Here is a 25354-nt window from a genome sequence, read left to right on the forward strand (position 1 = left end):
CGTCTGTTGCTTTTGTGTTACACCTTAGATCTTACACTCTGCAGATAGATGCAGCTGCAGGAAGGGCAAGGAGAAGAGTTTCTGCCAGCTGGAAGTGCACGGGAGGAGAATACCTGCTAATTAACTAGGCAGCATGTGACAAAATCTTTATATGATGTTACTTTGTCTGGGTACACAAAATTGCCCTTGATTCCCCCCCTTGCTAATATGTTTCTTTGAATTGAAATATTACAAGTTCATTGTAATTCTCTCTGTTTTCTCTTCTTTTTCTATATATAAACATTTATATTTCTGATTTTCTGTCTTTTGGTCACGATCAACCTTTCTGGCCTCAGATTCTCCATTCTTCTTTGAAGTTTTACCCCTTCTCCCTAGCAGAATTACTTCAAAGGGGACAGAACTGGGTCTAAACCCATGATACAGTGTTCCAGGATTTATTTAAAAAATCTAGGCACAAAATCTGGAGGTTCTTAACACACAACAAAGTGTGTAAGTGGACGGTACACACTTGCACATGCACAATATGGCAGCACCATTCTGTAGGAATTTCCTGTTAAATTATTATTACAGAACATGCTACTCCCACTAAATTCCTCTACACTAAATTTCTCTGGCTGCTTCCATTAACTACAGTATTTTTTGCTTTTGTTCCTAATCCGTTCTGTAGTATAACTGTACATTGTTCAGGGGAGAGGAAAGGGGCACTGAAAATAACCCAGTGTGTGAAACATTTTGAAGTTGTTTTAAATGAAGTGTGCTGTATAAGACTCAAGATTTTACCTAAGCAAAACAGAATTCAGTCAAAACCTGGCCAGGATGTTGGCATTTGTATCCCAAACTTTTTGTGAAACAACCCTGGGAGTTTAAAGACATCGGATGACTCTTTCAGTCCCTCTAAACTGTGTTTCTTTTAATTAAAATATAGTCTTCCTCTTCCCTGCTGATTTGGATAGAAGTCCCTGACTCGGAGACGACAGGCATCTGCAACCTTCGTTTCTCCTCTGTGTCCTTCTTGTTTATCTGGCATGTTCCTTTTAACCCAGTGCTTCCTACAATGATTGTAATTCTGAGAGCGCTGGATCCTGCATTCCATCCAGTGCAACCCACCAATCACAGAGCAAGATATTGTGCCACCTGTTTTGTGATGCACTAATGTTCATGTAGTTAATTAGCAGCTGTTTGATGCTGGGAAACATAAACTTCAGTGTGGGTGTGTATCTGGGATAAAAGTAGGGGAGAAGCAGTTGAATCAGAAAACTAATCTCTTGGTACATGATGGAAGATTCATGGTCGTACAGCACATATGGCTTTAACCTACCACGTGCCAAACCCTATATCACAGCCATGGCAGTTGTGAGATGTGTAGAATAAGATAAGGTATTAGCTTCCTATGTGTAGATGGGGCTGTGTCAGCTTGGTACAGACCAGCAGCTTCTAAGGTACAAACAGCAGCCAAGCTGTTAGTCTTGGAAATCACCAGGCCATTTCACATTGCCTTGAAAACTGGTCAATATCTGTATAAAATGCCCAGAGCCTATGGATTTGATCCAGATGTTACTGATCTGAGGAGAAAGTCCCTGTAATTCTGTACATTATCGTCTCTCGGTGCTTGCCAGTACTCCAGTGAGTGACAATTAACTCTTGTCAGTCATTTTTCTGGCATTCATATATGACTCTGCTGTACATTCTTTCCAAGCTTTCTGCTGCTGGTTTGCTCTCCTAGGCTATACCTTGTCAGCAGACATACCAGAGACAGGAAATGGCTAGTAGAATGGAGTCCCATTGCTAACCTAGTCGCACCCAAAGAAACTCCTCAACCAGTTTACACACTTGAGGCCTAAACGCTCCCTTTTGTTACACAATGCATCCTCACTGCATAGATGCACTGAAAAAAAATACATGATCATCTTATACTCACTTGCACTGCGCACAGTTGACAGCTCAGGCCAGGGAAGGAACTGACAATATGGCACTGAAGATTGACAGGATGTTGCACAAGGGTCAGTAGTCAGAGGAAAGGATTATACCTACATGTAGGCAGTAACTGGTCAAGAGTGTAATTCATTGGAGTGGAGGAAAAAACAAAGTGTTTGGCTAATGACAAGTTTTAGTTCCTCAAGGAAATCACAAGTGGCAAGGATCTAAGTGGTTAATGTGCTTCTACCCTGCTAGCTGCTCTCACAATGCATTGGCCTCACATAGGTAAGTCATATCTGTCTTCTTCACTTCACCAGCTGGAGTTTGGTGGGTTTTGTCCTCGTTATCTAACATGCAGTCATCTCATCACACTTCTGGCACTTTTCAATCCCTTGCTGTGTGCGGTGTTCTCTGTCTCAACAAGCAGTCAGTTGCAGAACCTGGGTTCATGTGAGACTGAGCAATGCTTTTCAGCAGAAGAGTCTAGCCCAAAGACAAAAAAAGTGCCCAATGCATGGCTGCAGATGCAGGACAGACTTATCACGCCTGAACTTGAGGACCTGCCTTGTTAGGGCAAGAAATTCTACAGAATTCTCTCTTCCTCACAGGTATAGCCAGACAATGGGTGCTAATGGGGCAAAGGGCTTCTGTAGGGTGATCCAGAATCAACAAGATGAAGTTCTGATGACTCATGAGCCATAGACTATTAAACTAGCTGTAGAGGGAAATTCTACAGCAGGGGTGGGCAAAATGGTGGATCCGGCTGGCAGCTGGACTTTATTTCCCAGCAGCCCCTGCCCGTGTTGCTGCAGCCAGTTTCCACGAAGACCCAAGGAACAGTGGGGCCGTGACAGCGTGGGGCCAGGGTTTCCATGGAGATGGGCCCAGCAGCACTGGAGAGGGGGGGAGCTGGGTGAAGAGCTGGGATCTTGCAGCTGGGGCAGAGTCACTATTCGCTGCCTGCACGCCCCTGCTTGAGGTGTGCAGACAGTGGTGGATCACAGCTCTGTCCTGGCTGCAGACCATGCTGTCACTGCCGCAAGATCCTAGCCCTGGAGCAGCTCCCTGCACACTGTCAGCACTGCTGAGGCTGGTCTCCATGGAAACCCTGGCCCATGCTGTCTTGATCTGCTGTTCCTTGGGTCTCCATGGAAACGGGTGGAAGTAACATAGGCAGGGGCTGCTGGGAAATGGAGTCTGCCCCTGTTCTACAGGGACATCTAGGAAAGACTTGTGATCCTGTATACTAGGGGTGTGCGAAGCAGGCCCTATTCCATTCGGATTCAGATTTGGCCCGAATTGGGGATAGTGATTCAATTCGTTGATTCAGATCACTGTCCCTGATTTGATCCGGCCAAGTCTGAATCTGAAGATTTGATGCCGATTCAGACATAGACACAGCTTTAAAAGTTTTTTCTACATACCTTGAGGCAAGCACGGCTTGTGATTGCTGCGAGCATCCTACAGGCATGCAGGGAGGCCCTCCATGTGCTAGGCGGCAATCCGGGAAGTGGACTGGAACTACTTCCGGTCGGCCACCGAATTGGGCCAAATCTCCGCCGAATTGAATCGGGGACTGAAGCTTCGCATAGCCCTACTGTATACCCTTCCCTGGCTCCTACCCTGACTCCTCGATACCATTGTTCTAGTGGCTGTAGCCTACAGCCTTGTCCCACAGAACTAGCTGCTCCTTTTTTATCTATCTTCTCCAGGGTTCAGGGGTTTGAAATTCTTCCCTACTACCACCAGACAGAAGATCAGTCTGATGATTTTTCAAATAAGATCTTACAAGAGGTCCTGTGTGACGGGACCATTTCCCTATCCCTGCTTGTATACTTTTTTGGAAACAACAGGATCCAAAGCAGCCGTGTAACCTGGTAATGGGGAAAACGTGAACAATCTCTGCAAGATGCTCAGATGTCCAGCTGTGTATTAACCCCTTTTACCACCTGCTTCAGGAAGGGGTGACTGTAGTCTCGGTCTATCTTAGGTTTCTGGATAGCATCTTTCCCTGAAATTTCTAAGCGCAGGTACACGGGATGAAGAGTTCTCCAATACATTGCATCTGAGAGAAATTAGATACTGAATGCAATGATCTAGACATCAGAGGTGGGTTTATAATTCCCAAAAGTGGGTCAGCCTAAACAATTCCCTTGGGGAACCCAGCAAAACATCCTCTCACTCTCTTCCCCCATTTTAAAACCATTCTCTAAGGATGCCCTAAATAAAATGGCGAGCTGGATTTGCATGAAAATGTATGTCTGCGACAACAGTCTCAGTACGCTCCTTCTGTGAAGAATGTGGCTCCTGCCTTCTGGTTCATCTGCAGACTGACGTATGAACAAATGCTTCCATTTTCTCAGTGTTGGTGTCCATAGAAGCCTCCCTCAGATTAGCATAATGAATCCCACCTATGAGAGAAGAGTTTATGATCTAGTCATTACTTTGTCAACATGAAAAATCACTCTTACAGAGACAGAAAGAACAGATTATACATGGACATCTAGATCAGGCCATTAAGGATGCAGCAGTTTGAAGGAGATAAGCCAACATCCAGAAACTTAATTCCTGAAGGAATTGATCTAATTTCAATCCCTTTCTCTTAAAGAATAGAGGACAGTGCTTCAAAGCTGCCATCTTATTGGTCCAGCAAAATGCTGCTTCTGAAGTGAGTGGGTGAGGGAATTCTATATTGTGGAGTGTGTGATCATCCATCACAAGTAGGTGATAGCCATAAGTCGAGGGTAGAGGATCCAGTTACTTCCTCCTCTCCCTGGTGCACACGGTTGTTAGCTGTCCGTGTCTGCCAACCCAGTAGAAAAGGACAATGAAACGCTTGCAGTCCCCAGGTGGTTAGAAACAAAGGTTTCAAGGAATTATCTCTTTTGAATTCATGGTCTCCAAGAAGTTAGGAAGCCAATAAACCCATAGGCAGCAAGCCTGTGGGAACTGGACCCAGATCTTCGGAGTGTCTCTCTTAACCATAATACAGCTGAGCCTCCCCTGGTGAGCCCTTCGGAGTGGAGGTTTTATTTTTGTGCCTGGTACAATGCTGATCACCAGTGGTAACTGGCATGCATAAATGTTGGAGCTTCCTAGTCATTCCTTCCAGAAACTCAGATCTGTTGTCATCTCACCTGGTGATGCCTCAGCTTGCATCGTCTCAGGCTGTTTTCCATTCTCTAAGGGTCTGAATGATGTCCAGTGTTGGGGGAAGGGAGACAGATGATTGAAACATTTGTGTAATTTCAGCCAATTGTCTTTCTCTGGGGTATTTATATGTTACATGCCAGAGGGATGGGGGGAGCAGTTGGCTCGCTGTGACCTTGGGTGTTACTGAGACTGACTGACATTCTTGTGAAGCTACGTGAATAGGACTGGCAGGCACAGCTGTAGCCAATGGGGATGGGGGAGCCCAGGAGTGGCTGTTCCGATTGAGTTTCACTCCAGTCACTTGAGATTTTTCTCTCTCTCTCCCAATTGCACTTTTCTTCTTTCTTCCTCTTTGTTTGTGGGAGCGGGCAACAATATTTTGATGGGCCTCTGTGCAGAAGATGTTTGCCTAATGGATTTGGGATGCTGCTTTAAGAGCTCAGCAGCCCCTTCTAGCCACCAGCTGCTGGGACCCCTTCACCCAGAAGCGTGAGTCTCTTATGGCTCCAAGCCTTTAGACTATGTAATCCACCCTCCTCCTTCAGGGCATTCTACAGTGTATTTTCTCTCAAACTCCTTGCTTGTGCTGTCCAAAAAGATTAGTATATGACGCTTTTTGGTGCGAAGGAGATGGGTCAGGACCAGACAAAACAACAGATAGAGAAAGGACTCAATCTCTACCAGTCCAACCAGACGGAAAAGGCCCTCCAAGTCTGGATGAGAGTTTTGGAAAAGACTACAGGTCCTGCTGGCAGGTTTCGGGTTTTAAGCTGCCTCATCACTGCTCATTCGGAGATGGGCAGATACAAGGATATGCTAAAGGTAAATCGATTTCAGGATGAATGTGTGCCATTGTATCACGCCCACCGCAGGGAGCAACTGGGGATTAGAACGTAAAAGCAAGGTTTGTATTTTGCATGGACCAAAGTGCATCAGGCATTTGGCAAATGTGGAGGGCAGCCTGAACGATTCACAAGGAGCAACAACATTGATCTGTGGCTCTATTCACAGGGGTCTTGGAGTGCCCCTTGGCATTGTGGTTCCCTAATTGTGGCCCCAGGGATTTCCAAGTTGCTCTTGTGAGGTGCTGAACTTTAAGGGTCTTGTGGATGACAGCCCTTAAACACTTTACCTTGGAAGTTCTTATTCTCACAAGGGGCTAACCACCTGCTAAGCACTTCATGCACAGGTAAGAAAACAAGGTCCCCATTTCAAACAGCTTACAATGTATAACCTCCAAAAAATCTCCAGGGTGGCTGGATACAGCAAACAGCAGCAGGAGAGAGACGCTTGGTAGCTGGTCAGTTACACAATTTTTATTTTGAATAGTTTTTACATTATTTGGTTCCTATTGTAGTGACTTTTTCTGTATCTCAATTTTCTTAAGGGACTGTTAAGGGAAAATAGAGTCACTATAGTGATGACCCCAATCTAGTAATCACTCATCAGCGTTTCTTTAGGTGCAGATGACAGGAAGAGTTGAGAGAGGGAAAGGATTTTTTTTTCCTAAAAGCAGGTATTTCTGGAGAGTGTTGGAGACCAGGAAGATCAGGTCAGGGAGGGGATTCCAGGTGAAGAGGAAAATAGACTGTAGGTGAGGCTGACATGTAAGGGGCATGCATATAGCTTGAGAAAAAGGAGCAGAGAGGTTGGCGCTAAGGGTGATGGGTGAAGACAAAAAGCTTGAACTTGATTCATTGAATGCAGAAAAAGAATGAAGGGGTGTGAAGAAGGGGGGATGGATGCATTCAGAGTGTAAAGTAGTGTTTGGGAGGGTGAGTCAAAAATGTAGGAGACCAAACCAGGAGGAAGTTGCAGTAGTTGGAGTGGGAAAAAAATCCATGCCTGAAAACAAGTTTTGCTGTGCTGATCCTTGAAGTTTCCCAGGTGCCAGGCCCTGTGGCTAGGATTGGAGATTTTTCTTCGAAAGCTCTTTGCAAGAAGCAAATAATGTATCTGTACCTCATCTCAGAGTGCTAAATGTGGCACAATCTAAACCATCTTGAATGCCACTTCCAATTAGTAAATCGTTATGTGAATCAATAGCATCCTCTCCTCGAAGCAAATGGGGAAGGGCTGAAGATAAGAGGGTAAGAAGCAGTTCTGGTGCCTTTCAAGATAAATGGGGAGATCTAAGAAGATACAGTCAAATTGATGGTGAGAAAACCTTCGTAAATAAAGGGGGAATCCAAAGAGGGCAATGTAGAAAAGAAACAAGATGCAGCTCTGTGGAAACAAATAAGATGGAAGGAGGCAGATTCAGTAGAACCGCACTGGTCAGCTGGGAGGGAAATAAGAGAAACCCTTTCAGTCAGCTTTCTCTAAGAGCCTCTTACTGTGGGGAGAAAATGATTAGAATTGCTTCAGTAAACCAGAATATTTTATGCTAATCAAGAGATTAAAGGAGGGAGTAAGGAGAATTTATAAATGTATTGGGAAAGGAAATAATAACTGGAAAGAGGTAGGTCAATGAATGTTGAGCAGTGTGGAATTAACTATTTCGAAAGGGCTCTAATGTTCCACTTCTTTTAGGGAGAAAAAATATATAGCATTTAATTGCTTGCCATACACCAAAATGCCAACAATTACAGAGAATGGGGAAGGTTCCAGGGATTGATTAGAAAAAGTAAATGAAGTTCAAATCTTCAAAGGGAAAGATGGTGACCTTAGGAATTACCATAGGGAAATCTAATTCTCATCTCTGATAAAGTAATGAAAATACACATTGAGAGAAAAATCACTAAGCGCCTAGCATTCTGGTTGTTCATTCTACCTCTGCAATATGCTCAGTTCATCACAAGACACAGAAGAAGGCAACTCCCTAAATCTCTTCTTTATTTAGCTTGCAGGCTAAATAAAGAAGAGATTTAGACAGTCTAATAAAACCAAGTGCAATGGGTGGTGCTGTTTATAAAAAGTAAGTCTCGGGCAAAACAAGACTTACTCACCTTTTGGTAGGAATGTGGAATGAACGAAGGGGTCTTCGTAGATGCCATATTTTTTATTAGAGTTGTTGATACGGTGCCTTCTGAGTTCTAGGAAAAATTGAGTTGTGCTGTGAAGAGAGGTTTTCTCCCTCTCATGACTCTTCACAGCCATTTGGCAGATCTCTCCACCAATTTCTAACCCTGAGATCTCCCTCTCCAAGTGTTAGCACAGGAAGAGCTTGCTCAGTCTACTTGTGTCCCACTTGAACCACCTTGTGGCCTGTCCATTTAGGTATTTTATTGCTTTCAATGTGGTCCTGTTGAATCCCAGGGGTCTTGTGCAGAATAATACTATCCTGGATAGACAGGAGGAGGCAGTCTCTATAAACACTCTCTTCTCTGCTGAAAGTTTGCAGTGGTGCAGATTGACACGGCTCGGGAGCTGGAGGATCCAGACTACCTTACGGAAAGCTACCTGAACCTGGCTCGCAGTAATGAGAAACTCTGTGAATTCCAAAAAACCATTTCCTACTGTAAGACCTGTCTGAATATGCAGGGCACTACTGTGAGCCTACGACTAAATGGCCAAGTGAACCTGAGCATGGGCAATGCCTTCCTGGGCCTCAGCATCTTCCAGAAAGCCTTGGAGTGTTTTGAGAAAGCCCTGCGCTATGCACACAACAATGACGACAAGATGCTAGAGTGCCGCGTCTGCTGCAGCCTGGGAAATTTCTACACACAGATCAAGGTGTGGGCAGCCCAGCTGGTGACTTTGGAGATGGAAAATGTGTGGGAGGGAATTGCTCCCACATTGGATACAGGAAAGGACAAGGGGACAAAGGCGGGGAGGGCAAGGATTCGCCCTGTATCTTGGGTATAGGAAGGGTTTCAGAGTCCTGAGGGAGGGTTGTTCTAGGAAGGTCGTAACTCTGTTCCTAGTACCGTTGACAACTAGTCCGCTCAAAACTGAAATCAAGAGGCTCATGGGAGGGAGTTTTACATGGCACCCCAGGAAAAGAAGTTGTAAATTGTATTAATTAGTAGAGACCTCACACAGCTGTAGAACAGGATCACCTAGATGATAAGATCTGGGTATGAGACTAGGAGCCAGGGCTCCATACCTCATCTGCCCCTTAACTGCTGCAAGTGAAATCCCCTTCCCTTTCTGTGCTTCAGCTTCCTTCTCTGGAAAGTGACCAAGGCTGGTATTTGTCTGTCACAGCTGTGACTTCCATCACAACTACTGAGTTTTTCCAATATAAAGTATTTTTCTCTGTCACCCTAGGTGTTTAAAAAAGTCGCAATAAGCCCAGTCTGTCATGTCACCAATTGGTCTTCCAACAAAACAAGGGAAAATTAAACTTCCTGTAGGCCTAAGAGCAAGCAGGGTACACACACCCCCCTCTCTCTTCATCTCCTTTATTTGTCTCAAAGACTGAAGCAAGGCAAAATGCCAGTTTAAAATAAGTCCTTTGTGGGACACTTCTCTCAGCTTTCAAGGATGATAAAAATATTACATTACATATTTGGTGACATTTTTTTTTTTTAATAAAAAGAAACGTGGAGAATTTGGCAAAGCCCAGATTTACCTTCTACTATGGTAAATAACGAGAGACTGATCATAAGGGTTAACTGGTTGGAAAATGCAGCAAAAGCCCACTATACATGTAGAAAGTTGAGATGGCAGAGGAGAGAAGTTTCCAGAAGGCACTGATCCAAACTTTGGCTGAAAGGAGGGTAAATTACCTCTCGACTAAAGCAAATCTTTCTCTTCCTAGATGTCACGTGGAGCTGACTGTTATCATCCCAGTATGCAATCTAAGCCCAGGATGCCTGCTAGGAACAGAAATTGCAGCAGGCAGTGGTCCCAGACTCCCCAAACAGACACCCATGTTAGGCTGAAGTTTGCAAGAACTCTATTATCCCTTGGGTAGCCTCGTCCTCTAATGTATTTCTGTCCTTTTGCTCCTCTCTCTGCTACCCAGGACTATGAGAAAGCCTTGTTCTTCCCATGTAAAGCAGCTGAACTGGTGAACGACTATGGAAAGGGCTGGAGTTTGAAGTACCGAGCAATGAGCCAGTACCACATGGCAGTGGCCTATCGGAAGCTGGGGCGCCTGGCAGATGCTATGGAAAGCTGTGAGGTACAGGGAGGAGACCAAGGAATGAGACAAAGGGCAGACAGAGATCCTGGAGTGAGGGAGATGTTTTTGGAGGATGTGCTGAGATACAGCAGCATTTCCTCTTGGACCCTAGATACTCCTGCTGCTTCCAGCCTTCCTAGATTTGTGGCTTCACTAGCTAGAGCAGTCCTTGGGGGCTGGGTCCAGGGATGCCCTCTGGCTGAAGACTGAGAACATGTCATGCACAGCAGTGAACAAGGCTTCCTTCACAGTGGCTTTGTCACTTCTGGAGCTGGTGACTCAAATAGTTCTGAGGCTTCAATCCCTCTCTGTTCAGGGCCTATGGTGAGTTTTTGTATTGACTGGAAGTGTGTTCTCCCAGGAGTCAATGAAGATTGCCCTGCAGCACGGGGACCGGCCTCTGCAGGCACTATGCCTCCTCTGCTTTGCTGATATTCACCGCAGCCGTAAAGACGTACAGGTACAGCTGCCAGAGAGGGGAGAGAGAAAGGAGAGTTGAGGGATGGTGAGGAGGTATGGAGAGTGGGCCTAGCTGAATATGTGCATGTGCATCTCACTCTGCAGACAGCTTTTCCTCGCTATGATTCATCCATGAGCATCATGACAGAGATTGGAAACCGCCTGGGACAGATTCAGGTGCTGCTGGGAGTGGCCAAGTGCTGGATGATCCAGAAGGAACTGGACAAGGTCAGTTATAGTCCATTCCTGAGAGGGCTGGGTTGATGATGCTGGGTCTCTCTGAAGAAGACAACTACTTCCTGAACTACATAGCCCTTGGGTACTACAGTAGAATACCTCTCTACCCAAATGGTCTGATATGAGCATTGGTGTTTCTCTACATAATCCAAATTGGAAAGGTGGGACTCGAACCATATGGACATCCCATATTGGATCAGAACAGTGATCTACAAAGTTGTGTCCTGCCTCCAGCCATAATTAATACCAGATGCTTCACAGGAAAGCCCATTACACTGAGAAAACTGTGTGAAGAAAGGAGATGTGGTAAGAGAGGGCCCTCCTTGAGTTGTAGGCATTCAGCTTATTCTCAGAAGCAGACTTTGTTGCCAGTCTCCTATTTGTATTATGCTTTTAGTGATCACACTATATAGCTCTGTCACTATATCACATGCTTAGCAGACAAACATATTATACTGGAGCACCTAGAGAAGCTTGGAGTATAAGGTAGGTGAAGTAGAACATGAAACAAAGGAATTGAAAAAGCCATACCATATAAGATCATGTGGCTACTAGAGTTCAAAATGCACAGTGCATTTGTTCCTTTAAAATGTTATACAAACTGCTAGACAGAAAAAACAGTTTGAAAAAATACTAGTGAAGTTGGAAGTGAAATGGCTAGGGAACATCAGAGTCAAGATTACCTATGCAACTTTAATGTGGCTTTTTTGATGCCTGCATTAAGATACAGTCTGTAGTTACATGATCACATACCATTTTTTCCATAGATGCCCTCCCTCATTCCGTGTGCAGGGTGGCTGGTGCTCACTAAATGTGCAACCATTTTATATTTTTATCCCCATTCTACAGAAGGGGAACAGAAAAACAGAGATTCAGCTTGAAATTTTCCGCTAATTGTGGGTGTCCAATCTGAGACACCTAGAGCCTAAGTTTTCAGAGTACTTAGCATTATGTGTTCAAAGCATGGTTCTCATGGGTTTAAGCTAAAATGTTGACTGCTTAGTACTCTGTAGAGATCCCAGTATCTCAAGTCTGGCACACAGAAAATAGGTGATACACAATTGGGGATCACTCATTAAAAGTCTGTGATACCAGGCCAGGAAATTTACTCTGAACTAGTAAAGTGGCATTAGTGTTTCTGTGTTTTAGATGTGGTACTAGAATCTAGGGCAGCATTCATATACCTTATAACATCCTTTGTTTTCCTCCAATCCCATCTCATACATTACCCATCTTCCAAATTCTGCAACAAGTATGGCTGGGGTCCTACTGTCACCAGGTGTCTTCATTAGCCAGCCCTGATTCATTAACCTTCTATGCGTTTAATGAGACAAGGCTCCTATGGCTAAAATAGCTTATGATCAGGTAGTTACTGTTGCAAAATGCATACATGCAAGGAATGCTGTCATTTCCTAGCATTTTGAGTGCTAGACTTTGCAACCATAAAGTTCTTTTGATAGAGGGTTTTAGGTCATAATTTCTTATGTTCTTTGTAAAAGTGCCAACTTCAGAAACAGGACACCCATCACACAGAGTCCTAGTGACATTTCATGGGTAGGCCTCGCAGAATTAATTTTTTTTAATTTTGATGGCTAAAAGGAATGTTTATTTTTAAGCATCTATTATGATTTTTATCTATTGAAATTTTCAGGATGGCACAAAATCGGGTATTTTTCAATTTATTTTAAATTAATTTATTCATGTGTACACGTGTGGTAGCTGCTGCAGGAGCTGGGGGCTATGCCAGTAAGGCTGTGCCCGGGGGGAGGGGGGGTGTTGGTAAAGCCTGGGAGCCCGGTGCTGCCAGCCCCTTGCTGTGTTCAAGTCCCAGCCAAGGGCTGGGCTAAATGTCCATGGAGCCTTGCCTGGTCCATCCTCCACAAGCGTTTGGCCCCTGCCTTGATCTCGCAGGGACTGGGCTCTGCAGGAGTTGCCCCTGCCCCAGCCGGGACCTGGGCAGAGTGAGGAGACAGCAGCACCAGGCTCCTGGGTGTGTGTATGTATGTGCACACCCCTGCCCCAATTTTCCTTACCTCCACCCCAGAATTTTTTTTGTTTCCCTTTGGTGTAAATTTCAATGATTACTGATGGAAATAGTTTTCCATCAGTCTGTGTGTGTCAGATTAAATCAATGTCTATCAATAAAAATCAAATCCTACCAAGGCTATCAAAGGGTCAGCATCAAGGCTGAACATTTAGATCCAACATACACTCCTCTGCCAACTTGAGCTATGGGGGGATGGTTTCACAGATGTTTGCTGCTGGTAGAGTACTGGTGAGATTTGGAATTTCATAGCGTTTGCAAAGTTTGGCAGCAGATCACCTAGTCTGACCTTCTGCATAGCACAGGCCAGCAAATGTCACCCAGATACCGTACGCTAACCCAAATCCTTCAACTGAATAAAAGCATTTAAGACATCAGGAGACCAAGCTGTGTGGCACAGGTATAGCAGAAGAGACCACTAATGCTGAAGGCCCTTGCGATAGCAGGGAATTGATTAGACAAGAAATGTCTAGATGATCCCAGCAGATGATCCATGCCCATGCTACAGAGAAAAGTGAAGGAAAGCCCACAAATCTACCATTCTGACCACGAATCCAACAAAATTCCTTCCTTACTCCAAATCTGGTGATCAGTTTCATCCTGAACATGATGGCAAAGTCAGTTGGGCATCTAAGTAGGAGGAGTCTTTGTTGAACTTGGGAGCATTTGTCCACCCTGTTCAGCATTCAGTCTTCAGCCATGGCCAATTTCCAAAGACTTAAAGAGAAATTGGAAGGAATCCAGAGTAGAGCAACTGAAATGAGTAGAGAGCTAGGAAACATGGCTTACAAGAAATGCTTGGAAGAATTTGCATTATTTAGTCTGGAGAAAAGAAGGCAGTGGGGATTTGTTAACACATTCCCAATTACTTGAAGGGTGGTTATAAAGTGGAGAGTGACAGACACTTTTCCGTGGCTGCAGGAGACAGGGCAAGAAGTAAGTCTTAAACTGCAACAAGGAAAATTAGGGTGGTTCTTTGGAAGACCTTTCTAAATTTGAGGGCAGTTAAGTACTGGGACAGACTGCCTAGAGTGGTTGTGGAATCTCCCTCCTTGGAAGATTTTAAGAGCAAGTTAGACTCTTCTCTGCAATGATATAGACAGGGATGGTTGGCCTTGGGCAGGAGGGTTGGAATAAATGACTTCCAGAGGTAACTTTCAGCCCCACATTTCTATGATTCTAGAGGAAAGCATGGAGAGGAATGGACATCTAGACAATTGTGCATTGGGGAAAAGGACCATGCAGTGACAGCACTAGTACCCACTGTGTGCCCTATGCCAGAGCTGGCACTGCCACCACCACGTGTCCCATGCTGCTGTGGATGGGCAAAGTGGCTGGAAGGTGGGCAGGGTCTGTATTAGCCCTAACCCATCCTCCTGCCACTGACTGCCATTCAGTGTAGCAGCTGTGAGAAGGGCAACACTTCCCCACAGGTGGGAGAGGCCACAGCAACAACTTCCTACATCTTACCACATGGATTCCTGGCAGCTGATATAGGAACAACTCACTGGTAGCTGTGTGCCTGTTGGCATGCTGGTCTGTCCCTGTTCCTGTCCTTTTTATAGTAGTGGAAGTAGATACCTGAAGTCCAAAGACTGCTGACCCTGCTGCTGTGCTTGTGCTTAAGTTCAGCTGTGGTGATTTCCTGCACCAGAGTCCCAGAAGGTCTGCATCTTCCTCAGTTGAAGACTCTGGTCTCTGCCAAGGCCATGCCAACTTTCCACTCAGAGCATCTCTGGGGTGGGGAGGAATGTACCTGCCAAATTCTGTGCTTCAGACAGCAACAAGCAGTTTTCAGAAAGCCTCCAGGGCACACTGTTTTGCTTCCTAGGAGCCATTCTGCTTTTACTCTATCATGGCAATGTTTTATTAATCCTGACCCACTAGCTCTCTGTTTTTTCTCCATCATGCCCTTAGCTATGCTGTGCACAGCTGGTTCTGATGCATCAGCCTGAGAAATTATGACCTATGCTGGTATTTGTGATCTTTTGCTCCATCCCACAGGCATTGGAAAGCACTGAAAAGGCCCAGGAGCTGGCAGAGGGACTGGGAAACAAGGTAGGCTCACTCTCACAGCTCCCCTCCACTGGTGTTCACAGCTCTGTTGGGTAGGAAGACTAAGGTGCCCAATCTCAAAGTTACTGCCTGTTTATCCTCCCCAAACTTGGGTTAACCAGTAATTCCTTGAGGTTTGAGCTGCAAGCCTCAAAGTCAATTATCTTGGAACAGGTGTTTAGTTTGTGCAAGAATCAGTGGCCAGAGAGGGGGGGTAGTTCTGAGTGGAGTGGGCACACGCTGACTGCTGTAATAGTTAAAAAATTAATAAGGATCCACAGCAGGTTAGTGAAGTCAGAAATAGAAGATGCTCCAACAGCAGGGCAGGAACAGGATGGTGGTGAGGACAGCTGAAGGATTAGGGATTTCTTCTCTGAACATCTCCCAGGCATCTATCTATTAATGAGCCAGATAAACAAGTCTTGTGCCTGGCTTGTATGCTGGCTGGCTTCCTCTGTAGAAAGAAGAGCTAAGGAAAGCCAGCTTGGTGAATAGGTTGCAGCATGCTTGGAGTGCTGCAACCCTCTCACCTCCTTCACTGGGACCAGAGGGTTTATGGATACACAGGGAGGGCTGAGAGCCCACAGGAATTAATCCTATCTTGACCCTAAACATCCTGGCTTTTAGCAGGTTGGTGTTTTTTGGGTTTGGCCTGTGTGCCTTGTGGGGCTAGAGGAGGCTTCCTTTTTAGAGGCCTTCTGTGTCCGCTTTGCCCTTGCCTCTTCCACTAGCTTGGCCTGCTGAAGCTTCACTGCCTGTGTGAAAGCATCTATCGCAGCAAGGGGCGGCAGCGGGAGCTGCGCAGCCATGTGGTGCGGTTCCACGAGTGTGTGGAGGAGATGGAGCTGTACTGCGGCCTGTGCGGAGAGTCCATCGGGGAGAGGAACAACCAGCTCCAGGCGCTGCCTTGCTCCCACTTCTTCCATCTCAAGTAAGGAGCACGGGGGACAGGGGCTGCCAAATGGAGGTCGGTTCAGGCAGAGGGTCTGGGGAGGGGTGGCTGCTCAGGGGTGCCTCCCCGAGCTGAGTTTAGCAGCCCAGGGCTAGAGCAGCGATGGGCAAGGCCGCTGTTGTCCAGAGGACTCTGTCCTGTGGGCATATCCCCTGCACAGGGGCGGCCCCCTTGCACTGCCGTCTTCTGAGCCTCAGCCAGATTTGTTCCCCCTGTGCCGGCAGGCAGCCCCCCTCCTCGGGGCTCAGAAATAGGCCTGGAGGAACGGCGGGGACAGGCCCGGAGGCGCCTCGGAGCTGCGCTTAAATCCCCTTCAGCTCCTCCCGCGTGTGAGCGCCCCAGCGCGGGCAGCGGGCGGGGCCCAGAGCCGCTCCGAGCAGCGCCGCCTCTCTCTTGCAGGTGCCGGCAGACCGACGGGACCCGCGGGCGAAATAAAAGTGGTTACACCCGCGCCGGCTGCGCTCGCTGCTGGGCGGGACCCGCGGGACCCGCCCCGCCCCCTCCGCTCCGAGCAGCGCTCGTGGGCGGCCCCTGCAGCTGGCCCCGCCTCCGCGCTGCCCCTCATCGACATGGCGGCGGAGCCATCACTCAGCAGATTTGGCCGCTGTCACGTGACCGGCGGGGCGGGTTTCTACGCAGCAGATTCGACACGGGGGGTGGGGGAGGAGCAGCGCGGTCCCGGAGCGGCCGGGACAGGCTTTCCCGCCGCGGCCTGAGACGAATCCGCGGTCTGTGACGCTGGGCCGCGTTTACTCGCACAGAGCAAGAATGGCGTCGGTCTGGGATGAGGCCGAGGTGAGGGGGCCGGGGCCGGAGGAGGGGGACAAGGGATGGGGGTGCTGGGAGCGGCCGCTGACCACCCCGTGCCCCCCCAGGACGGCGTGGGCGAGGAGGTGCTGAAGATGTCTACGGAGGAGATCGTGCAGCGCACGCGCCTGCTGGACAGCGAGATCAAGGTGAGCGGCCGGCCCGGCCCTAGCAGCAGCAGCCCCGGGGCTCCTGTCGGCGGGCGCATCCGGCTGCTCAGGGGCGAGGCCCAGGACCCCTTAGGCGGTGCCTCCCGGGCCGCGCTTCACAGACTGCGGAGGGCGGTGGGCACCGGCCGTGCCCTGCTCCGTGCCGCCCGCGTGCCCTCTCCGCTTCCTCCTAAGCGGTGCCCAGTCTCAAGTCTGCGCGGCCTGCTCCAGGCTTGTGGCTCTGCTGGGCCCAGGCCCGCGGCAGCTGGGGTGCAGAGTGGATGCTGGAGGGGACAGTGAGCAGGATGTGGCTTTTCCTCTGTTTCCCACCAGCAGCCTCCAGGTGTAAGGCCCAGGAAGCTGTGATTCAGAGGCTGTGCTCCTAATTTAGCCCTGTGCTGGATTGCTACCAATGCCCCTTTGCTCCAAGGATTTGTTCAGTCCCCTTTTGAACCTGGCTAAGCTATCGGCTTCCACAACACCTCATGGTAGGGAGTTTGCTCTGTAGACTTGCCACTTGCAGGCCGTTTTTGTTGCAGGTTGCTGCTGTGCTCAGCATTTGTGCCTGTCCAGTGCCCTAACAAGCTCCAGCCTAGAGAAGGGGCATTTAAGGGAAGGACGAGTTTAACTCCATTAACTTGGGTGTTGGAGTCGCCCCTGGCCAGATCTGAACTGTGGGGCTCCTTGGTGGGCTCAATCTATGGGGCTGGCAGCAGCAGTGGGGCAAGCAGGCATAGAGATGTGTGAGTTAAACAGTTCACTGCTTCTTCTGTACTGGGCACCTTGGCCACAGATGACTGGATAATGTTTGTTATGTAGTTCCACGCTACCCTTCTACTTCTTGGGTTTAAGTAATGGCTCCTTAAACAAGGTAGACTGATGGGGGATAAAAATCTGAGCTCTGTCTAGATTCACACTCCTACTATATTACCACAGAGAGAAAACTATGGCTGTGATTGCTGCTGCAGGTGAGGCCCCTGCTGATCAGTTAGGTTTGGTCCACAGCTGCCTGAAAGAGAAAATGGCTCCCCTACGGATGCGAGCAGGTGTTTCATTTATGTCAGGGAAACACTCTGCTTTCCTGAAGCAAACATAGGCCTGCAGGTGTTCAGGCAGCCTGTGGGGCAGAAAAGACAGCAATTCCACCATTAGCTGCTGGCTTAGCAGCTTTGCCACTGAATTTTTCTAGCACCATGTGCGATGTCTGTGGCATTGGGACCCTGAGTATCCCACAGTGCCTGGATCCTGATACCCAGCCATGAGCTGACAGAGGACCCAAAACTTCCCAGATTAAGGAGACCAAGCAGGGGGTGACTCTATGGGTGGCCCCCTACCCAGTCTAGCAATCAGCAGGACCACTTGGTGCAGGGGCTGTGTTTCAGCTGTGAGAGCAGAAGAGTTGTCTACTGTGACTGCCCTCTGGCGGTGTGCTGGCAGGAGGGCAGAGGTCTCCACTGTACCACTGATGCAGCTAGAGCATGGACTCTTGCTCATGACAAGAAGCTGCATTCCCATGGTTAGAACATGGGCCAGTGCTGGTGTTCTGGCTGCAGCCCCAAGAACCATCTTGCTTCCCCCTGCTCTTTGAACCGTCCTGGTGAGCTATGGGATGGTTCAGGTGGTAGGACCACTGGCCTATGCGCCTTTAATGGTCCTGGGTGTCTCTGGGAGTGTGCATTGAGTTGAGGGTGTGCCAGAGGTCGGGGGTAGAAGAGTGGTTACTTGCTCGAGCTGGAGCTGGAGGCTGTCTTTCAGCATCTGCTAGCTGATCCCTAACAGCCTGCATCTTCCTGGGCAGGGGAGAGCACAAGCTGTCAGTGACCAGGCTCCCATCTAGGTGGGAGGAACCAAAAAGCAACCCTCTCTTGCCCCTGGCAGGAGAGCTTACCACAGTCTAGTTCTCTAGCTAAGGAGCTGGAATGCCTCCATAGCCCCCTTCTCGCCTCACTTTCATGGTGCTGGAAACTTCTGGTGTTCAGATTGAATGCCTGTCTGGATCCTGAGGTCATCAGTAAAAGTCAAGACTGTCTTATCTTTGCCTCGTGTTAGATGACTTGCTGTCTGAGAAAATAGGAATGCACTGCTTTCTCTTGGGGAAACAGTTGTTGTGCTCGGTCTATACTCAAAGTTTTGAACTCTCACTCATTTTTCTAATATCCAGTTGTCCTTTAAACATAGGATCTCAGTTTATCAGCCTCTGTACAGGGAGTCTTGTTTCATTTAATTCAAAAGGTCATGACTGGTAGACTACTGAGGCCTGTAGTAGCCTCAGTGCTCTCTCTTGTAGTGGTGATACTTTGCAAAGCACTCTGAGCTGCCAGGAAGCAGGTTTTTACAAGGACATGTCCCACAGCATTCTCCCTGGTAAGCTAAGGAGATGCAGTGTAAATCGGGGTGTCAAACTCATCTGGCCCTGTGGGCTGGGTGAATGGCTTGGGGGCTGGTCCACAGATCCCTACCCATGCCTGATCCAGTGCATACAGCACCTGCTCAGGCTGGTCCAAGATACAGGCCTGAGTAAGGTCCTGGGCTACTCCACCTAAGGCACTGCCCCCCACAAGTGCCACGTGTGGCACAGATCACTGGGCAGCTCCACAGGCTGTATGTTTACACCCCTGGTCTAGATTAAAGTATTGTGAGGTGCTTAACTGCTTAGATCATCACACTCGAAAAGCAGTCATCAGTAGCTTGATGTCCAGTTGGGAGGCAGTATCAAGGGGTTCCCCAGGCATCTGTCCTGGGCCAAACATTCATTAATATCTTCATTAATGGACTACAGAATGGGTTTGAATACCTGCCTAGCAAATTTGCAGATTACACCAAGCTGGATAGAGTTGTACTCTCTCTAGAGAATAGGAATAAGATCCAGAGTCACTTTGATCAACTGGAGAAATCATCTGAAATTCACTGAATTAAATTCAGTAAGGACAAGTTTGGTATCTTACACCTGGGATGGAACTGTCACACACACAAATACAGACTGGGGAATGACTGGCTAGGCTGTAGTACTGAAGAAAAGAACCTGGGGGTTACAGTGGACCATAAGCTGGACATAAGTCAACAGTGTGCTCTTGTTCAAAAAGAAAAAATCCAATAGCGTATAAGGCTGCATTAATACGAGTGTCACTTGCAAGTCAAGGGAAGTGATTCTCCTACTCTGGTCCACACTGGTGAGGTCTTACCTGTACTGTGTCCAGTTTTAGACGCTGCACTTCAAGAAAGTTGTGGACAAATTAAAAAGAGTAGCAGAGAGCAGGGAACATAAGAGGCTTAGGAAACATGAGTTACAATGAAAGCTTGGAAGGCCTGGAATGACTTAGTCTGGAGAAGAGAAGGTTGAGTTGGATTTGATAATGAGCTTTGTTTATACAAAGGATGGTGATAGACTTTTCTCTGTGGCCACAGGGGACAGATGGGACCAGGGACAACATTCTTAAGTTGCAACATGGGTAATTTAGGTGGGAGATGGGTAAGAACTTTCTAACTGTGGGCACTTAAGCACTGGGATGGACTGCCTATAGAGGCTATGGAATATCCATTCATGGAAGTTTTTCAAAGCAGCTTAGATAAATACTTGTCCAGCTTGGTTTGAGCAGGGATGTCTCTGCTTTGAGCAGGAGGGTTGGAATAGATGACCTCCTGAGCTCCCTTCCAGCCCCACTTTTCTAAAGTTCTAGGCAGATTGCTGTCCAGGCTTCTTTGCATAAATCTGTCCAGACAGTAGGAAGTGTATTGAAAGGAACCTGCACATTGTGAATGGAAAATTCACAGGGATGGATGTGCCAGTTGGCTGAAAGGATCTGAACCAGCCTTTCTAAAAGCAAATCTCTCTCCCTTGTTTTTGTCAATTAGATGACACATCAAGATGATAATTTTGGGGCACCAAAAAGTTGAGACCAGAATAGAGAGAGGCTGTGTAGCTTGATGCCTAAGAACCACTTACTGTGTTCTCATCTGTTTTGCCCTAATATTTTTCCCCATCCCCTTTCTCCCAGTTCATTTTCATCTGCTGATTGGATTTCTGGCATGCTGTATTTGTTTTTGTATGTGGGCTTTGGAGGTTATTCCTTGTGTGTGCTAATTGCAGATCATGAAGAGTGAGGTGCTGAGAGTAACCCATGAGCTGCAGGCCATGAAAGACAAGATCAAAGAGAACAGTGAGAAGATCAAAGTGAACAAAACCCTGCCTTACCTTGTTTCTAATGTAATTGAGGTGAGAGCCTCATACTCTTCAGCAGTAATGTTGGGATCAGGCCCTACTGTCTGTACTGCTTTTATCTGGGATGGAGGGCATCAGTAGGATATGGGGTTTGCTGGCTTGGGCAGAGGACTGGAAAATCAGGACTTCTGGGTTCTGCTTCTGCCTGTCAGTGGCTCTGGATCCCACTGACTTCATCTGTTTTCAAGTGGGAATAATTAGCAGGTTTGGCAGTCTAAAACTGCCTGCAGACCAGGTGTGCTGATTCTACTTATAATGGAATCTTCTGTTCTGGTCCCCAGTTACTGGATGTTGATCCCAATGACCAGGAGGAAGATGGAGCAAATATTGATCTGGATTCTCAGAGAAAGGGCAAGTGTGCTGTGATCAAAACTTCCACCCGCCAGGTAAGTCCTAGATCTGTGGAAGTGTGGAGAGTGCTCTGTTGGGGAGAGCTGCACATGACTGCTGAGGACGTTATCACATGGCTCAGTAATTACACGTGCTGACTGACTGCTGGGGAGATCAGCCTAGCCTGGTTGCAGTGCTTACTTGAATCTTTTCTCTACAGACATACTTCCTGCCTGTGATTGGGTTGGTTGATGCTGAGAAGCTGAAGCCTGGAGACCTAGTGGTGAGTGGTAACTTGGAGATAGTGAGCACATGGCACAAGCCAGGAACCTTGGTGCTTAGCCAGTTCACTTTCTGCTGTGGACGTGCTGTAATCCAGGGTGTCAAATATAAAGGTCAGATTCAGCCTGGAGAGGTGGGTTATTCGGCCCGTGGGACTTCTCCTTGGCTGAACCACCCATCTTTGTGGAGCTCATGGTGTTCGCTGTTGTGGCTGCTAGACCCATTGTCAATCCTTGCTGTTTCAATGTAGCTCTAGAACCCAGGAGGTTAACTCCCTTTCCCTCCCAACCCCACTCACTACTGATACCATGATTTTAGTTGCCCCTGGTGACTAAGTTGGCAAGAAGAGAGAAGCGGGGGGTGAATAGCAGTGGCATGAAGCCACTACATTCTGGGTTAACACTGCTACCACGGCTCACAGGCTGTCAGCCGTGCAGGAAACCTCACAGTCTGGATCTGGCCTGATGGACTCCATGAGTTTGACACCCTTGTTCTAATCAGGTTAGCACTTGTTAAAACAGTCTAATGTCCAAAAGTCTGAGCTGGATTATTTACCAAGGTACTTAAGTGCTTGGTGGACTTTATAAGGGAACCTAAGCACAGTTAGAGACTGAATTCCAGCAGAGTTGGTGGGACACAGGCATCTATCAGGATTTACAAAAACATGCAAGTGTATCTTTGGGCACTTAAATTCTGAGGTAAACCTACAGCCTGCTTGCAACATGCAGAGAGGTGCTGAGGGCAAAACATAGGTTCCCTTCTCTTAGGTTCTAATTCAGCCACTCCTTCAGAGACCAAGGTCAGCAGTGGGTCACTGTCACAGAACTGTACAGTGCTGTTTACTGAATGCTGATGTATATGCTACTAACTCCCAAACCATCATGCCTCAACAAGTCATTGGTAGTTTCTTATTCCATAGCTATTTTTGGAAAAGGCCTTCATAAAAAGCTTTTAAATCCTAGCTTCTGGCTTTGTGTTTACAGGGTGTTAACAAAGACTCCTATCTGATCCTGGAGACCTTACCAACTGAATATGACTCCCGGGTGAAAGCAATGGAAGTAGATGAGAGACCTACAGAACAATACAGTGACATTGGGGGGCTGGATAAACAGATCCAAGAGGTGATAGCCTATGTTTAGTTGCCTGCTTCTCCACAGATTTTCCATATTACCTGTGGCAAGACACGTAGTCTCTGGGCCTCAGTTCCTCAGTGTATAATGAGTGCAAAAACTCTAATGAGTGCAATATTACTTTTCTACTTACATGATTTTTTTTTTGTGGGGAAACAGTCTCAGTACTTCACAGTTTTTGCCCTGTAGTATCAGAGATGATAAAGAATCTCCAGACTCCTGTCTGAGAACAGCATAATGCCTTTCATTTTAGTTCTGAATTGAGACAGTATCCTGGTCTGGGAGATGGGTAGAGGAGTTGGACCTCTAGGGCTGGACTGAAAGCAGGGATGTGCAATCACAGAGTGGGCTTCTTGTCATACTGTTTCCGTCTCTGCAGCTGGTGGAAGCCATTGTTTTACCAATGAATCACAAAGAGAAGTTTGAAAATCTGGGTATCCAGCCGCCCAAAGGAGTGCTCATGTATGGGCCCCCAGGAACTGGAAAGACTCTCCTAGCTAGAGCATGTGCTGCCCAGACAAAGGTAAGAGGGACTGGGTGAAGCGACCTATTCTGCCAGTTTTATCCCAGAAACAGAACTTAAAGCAGGGGTTGTAACTGCCGTGAAGGGAGTACAGCCTCTACAATCTTTGTGTCAAAGGATGCTATGTCAAAGGAGTCATGGTCTAAGCTCTCTCTCTTATCTGCCCTCAAGGCCACCTTTCTGAAGCTAGCTGGCCCACAGCTGGTGCAGATGTTCATTGGAGATGGAGCCAAGCTGGTTCGAGATGCCTTTGCATTGGCCAAAGAGAAGGCTCCTTCCATCATCTTTATTGACGAGCTAGATGCCATTGGCACCAAGAGGTGAGAGAGAGGTTGTGCTCCAAGAACTGACGTGAATTTCCAGAATTCTTGCAATGGACAAGAACTGCTTAGCAGGGGTCTGCCTGGAGACACTTAACCTAGTTTAGCAGCAGAGTTGTTTTGAGGCATGTGCATCTTGTGTGAGGAGAATCTGATCACCTCTGTCTGCTAACTCAGTCAGACAGTTACTGTGTTTAGCCAGTGACTGGGATTCTTTTTCTTACCTATAAATTACAGTTCAACCTTTGTGCAAGTCCAGTCTGCAAGAAATGCCCACATCAGGCACCTCTTATAGTTGTTAACTCACCTACTGTACAGGAAGAGAGAACTTTTTATGAGAATCGGATGATGTTAGGTCTCCAGTTACCCATCAGGATGCAGTTTACTGAGGCTTACACATGCCGCAGCTGTAGGGAGAGGATTCGGGGGTTCACAGATTCTAATCCAACAAAAGAATATGGAAAAAAATGAAATTCCACAGTAGGAGAGAGCAGGATGGTTTGAGAAGTTATGGGTACGAGCAGAGTTTTGACAGACTTTCCTTTGTTCTCTCCCAGGTTTGACAGTGAGAAGGCTGGCGATCGGGAGGTACAGAGGACCATGCTAGAGCTCCTGAACCAGCTTGATGGTTTCCAACCCAACACACAAGTCAAGGTAACTCCAGGGCTGCCTCCAGCAAAGACAATTAACAGCTCCAGTGGAGCTCCATCAATTGAGAGCTGCAAGCCCTATGCAAGGGAGTTCCAGGAGTCTGAGAGAGATTCTTGTTCCTTATCAGGTAATAGCTGCAACCAACCGGGTGGATATCCTGGACCCTGCTTTGCTTCGCTCTGGACGGTTAGATCGCAAAATTGAGTTCCCGATGCCCAATGAGGAGGCCAGAGCTAGGATTATGCAGATCCATTCACGCAAGATGAATGTCAGGTATGGAAAAGGATGAGCCCAGCTTCTTTAAGGAGTGACTTCCTGAGTCATAGTTGTGGTGTACTACAGTAAGAGTATCACAAGATGCAAGTCCAGGGCTGTTGGCTCCCCTTCGCCATGGGCAGGACAAGATGCTGGGTGCCCTAAGGAGGCTGCACATCTGTCTTCCTGTGGAGCCTGTGTTCTCACCTGTTACTTGCTTCCTGCAGCCCTGATGTGAATTATGAGGAGTTGGCTCGCTGCACAGATGACTTCAATGGAGCACAGTGCAAGGCTGTGTGTGTGGAAGCAGTGAGTATCCTTAGGCAGTCTGCTAGCTGCCCACAACCCCCTGCAACAGCTGAAGTTGAGAAAAAGGGTGGTGGGTAGTTAGCATGTGAGTTAGAACAGAGTGACTCAAAAATGGGAGATCTAGTGCCACCACAGTGCTTGCATTCCCTAACTACTCTCTTTTGTTGGGGCAGGGGATGATTGCTCTCCGGCGTGGAGCCACAGAGCTCACCCACGAGGACTACATGGAGGGAATCCTGGAGGTTCAGGCCAAGAAAAAAGCCAATCTGCAGTACTATGCCTGATCACTCAACTGCAGTCAGGGCAGGGATTGTGGCCTGGCCAGAGACGAGAGGACTGGACTTGTACAAGTTGTTTTACATGTCAGGAAAAAAATAAAGCCTTTTTTCCTTTAAAATCATACATCCTTGCCCTGATGAGGATGCCACTGCTGGTGAGTAGTGGCACAGCTCCAAGGGAAAAAGAATCATCCACCCCCCCCCCCCCCCCCC

General features: G+C 47.5%; 2 protein-coding genes across 3 annotated transcripts; both read left to right on the forward strand.

Annotated features, from left to right (window-relative positions):
- Positions 1 to 5371: 5371 nt before the first annotated feature.
- On the forward strand, positions 5372 to 16302 carry RAPSN (receptor associated protein of the synapse). 2 transcript variants are annotated; one of them, XM_014525161.2, is made up of 7 exons: positions 5372 to 5892; positions 8407 to 8745; positions 9983 to 10141; positions 10503 to 10601; positions 10706 to 10828; positions 14886 to 14939; positions 15668 to 16297. In XM_014525161.2, the coding sequence occupies exons 1-7, from the start codon at positions 5677 to 5679 to the stop codon at positions 15869 to 15871; spliced, it is 1194 nt and encodes a 397-aa protein (XP_014380647.1). In that variant the 5' UTR covers positions 5372 to 5676; the 3' UTR covers positions 15872 to 16297. The 2 variants fall into 2 exon arrangements, with proteins under 2 accessions (XP_014380647.1, XP_025072453.1); XM_025216668.1 differs by lacking the exon at positions 8407 to 8745 and having other exon boundaries at positions 15668 to 16302.
- Positions 16303 to 16486: 184 nt separating this feature from the next.
- Positions 16487 to 25263, forward strand: PSMC3 (proteasome 26S subunit, ATPase 3). Its single transcript, XM_006034647.3, has 12 exons — positions 16487 to 16683; positions 16764 to 16844; positions 20932 to 21057; positions 21345 to 21449; positions 21614 to 21676; positions 22659 to 22796; positions 23185 to 23328; positions 23500 to 23648; positions 24206 to 24302; positions 24427 to 24572; positions 24782 to 24863; positions 25037 to 25263. Exons 1-12 carry the CDS (start codon positions 16657 to 16659, stop codon positions 25145 to 25147), a joined length of 1269 nt encoding a protein of 422 aa, XP_006034709.1. The 5' UTR covers positions 16487 to 16656; the 3' UTR covers positions 25148 to 25263.
- The last annotated feature ends 91 nt before the right edge of the window (positions 25264 to 25354 follow it).

This window comes from Alligator sinensis, unplaced genomic scaffold (genome assembly GCF_000455745.1).
Source record: "Alligator sinensis unplaced genomic scaffold, ASM45574v1 scaffold686_1, whole genome shotgun sequence".
NCBI lineage: Eukaryota > Metazoa > Chordata > Crocodylia > Alligatoridae > Alligator > Alligator sinensis.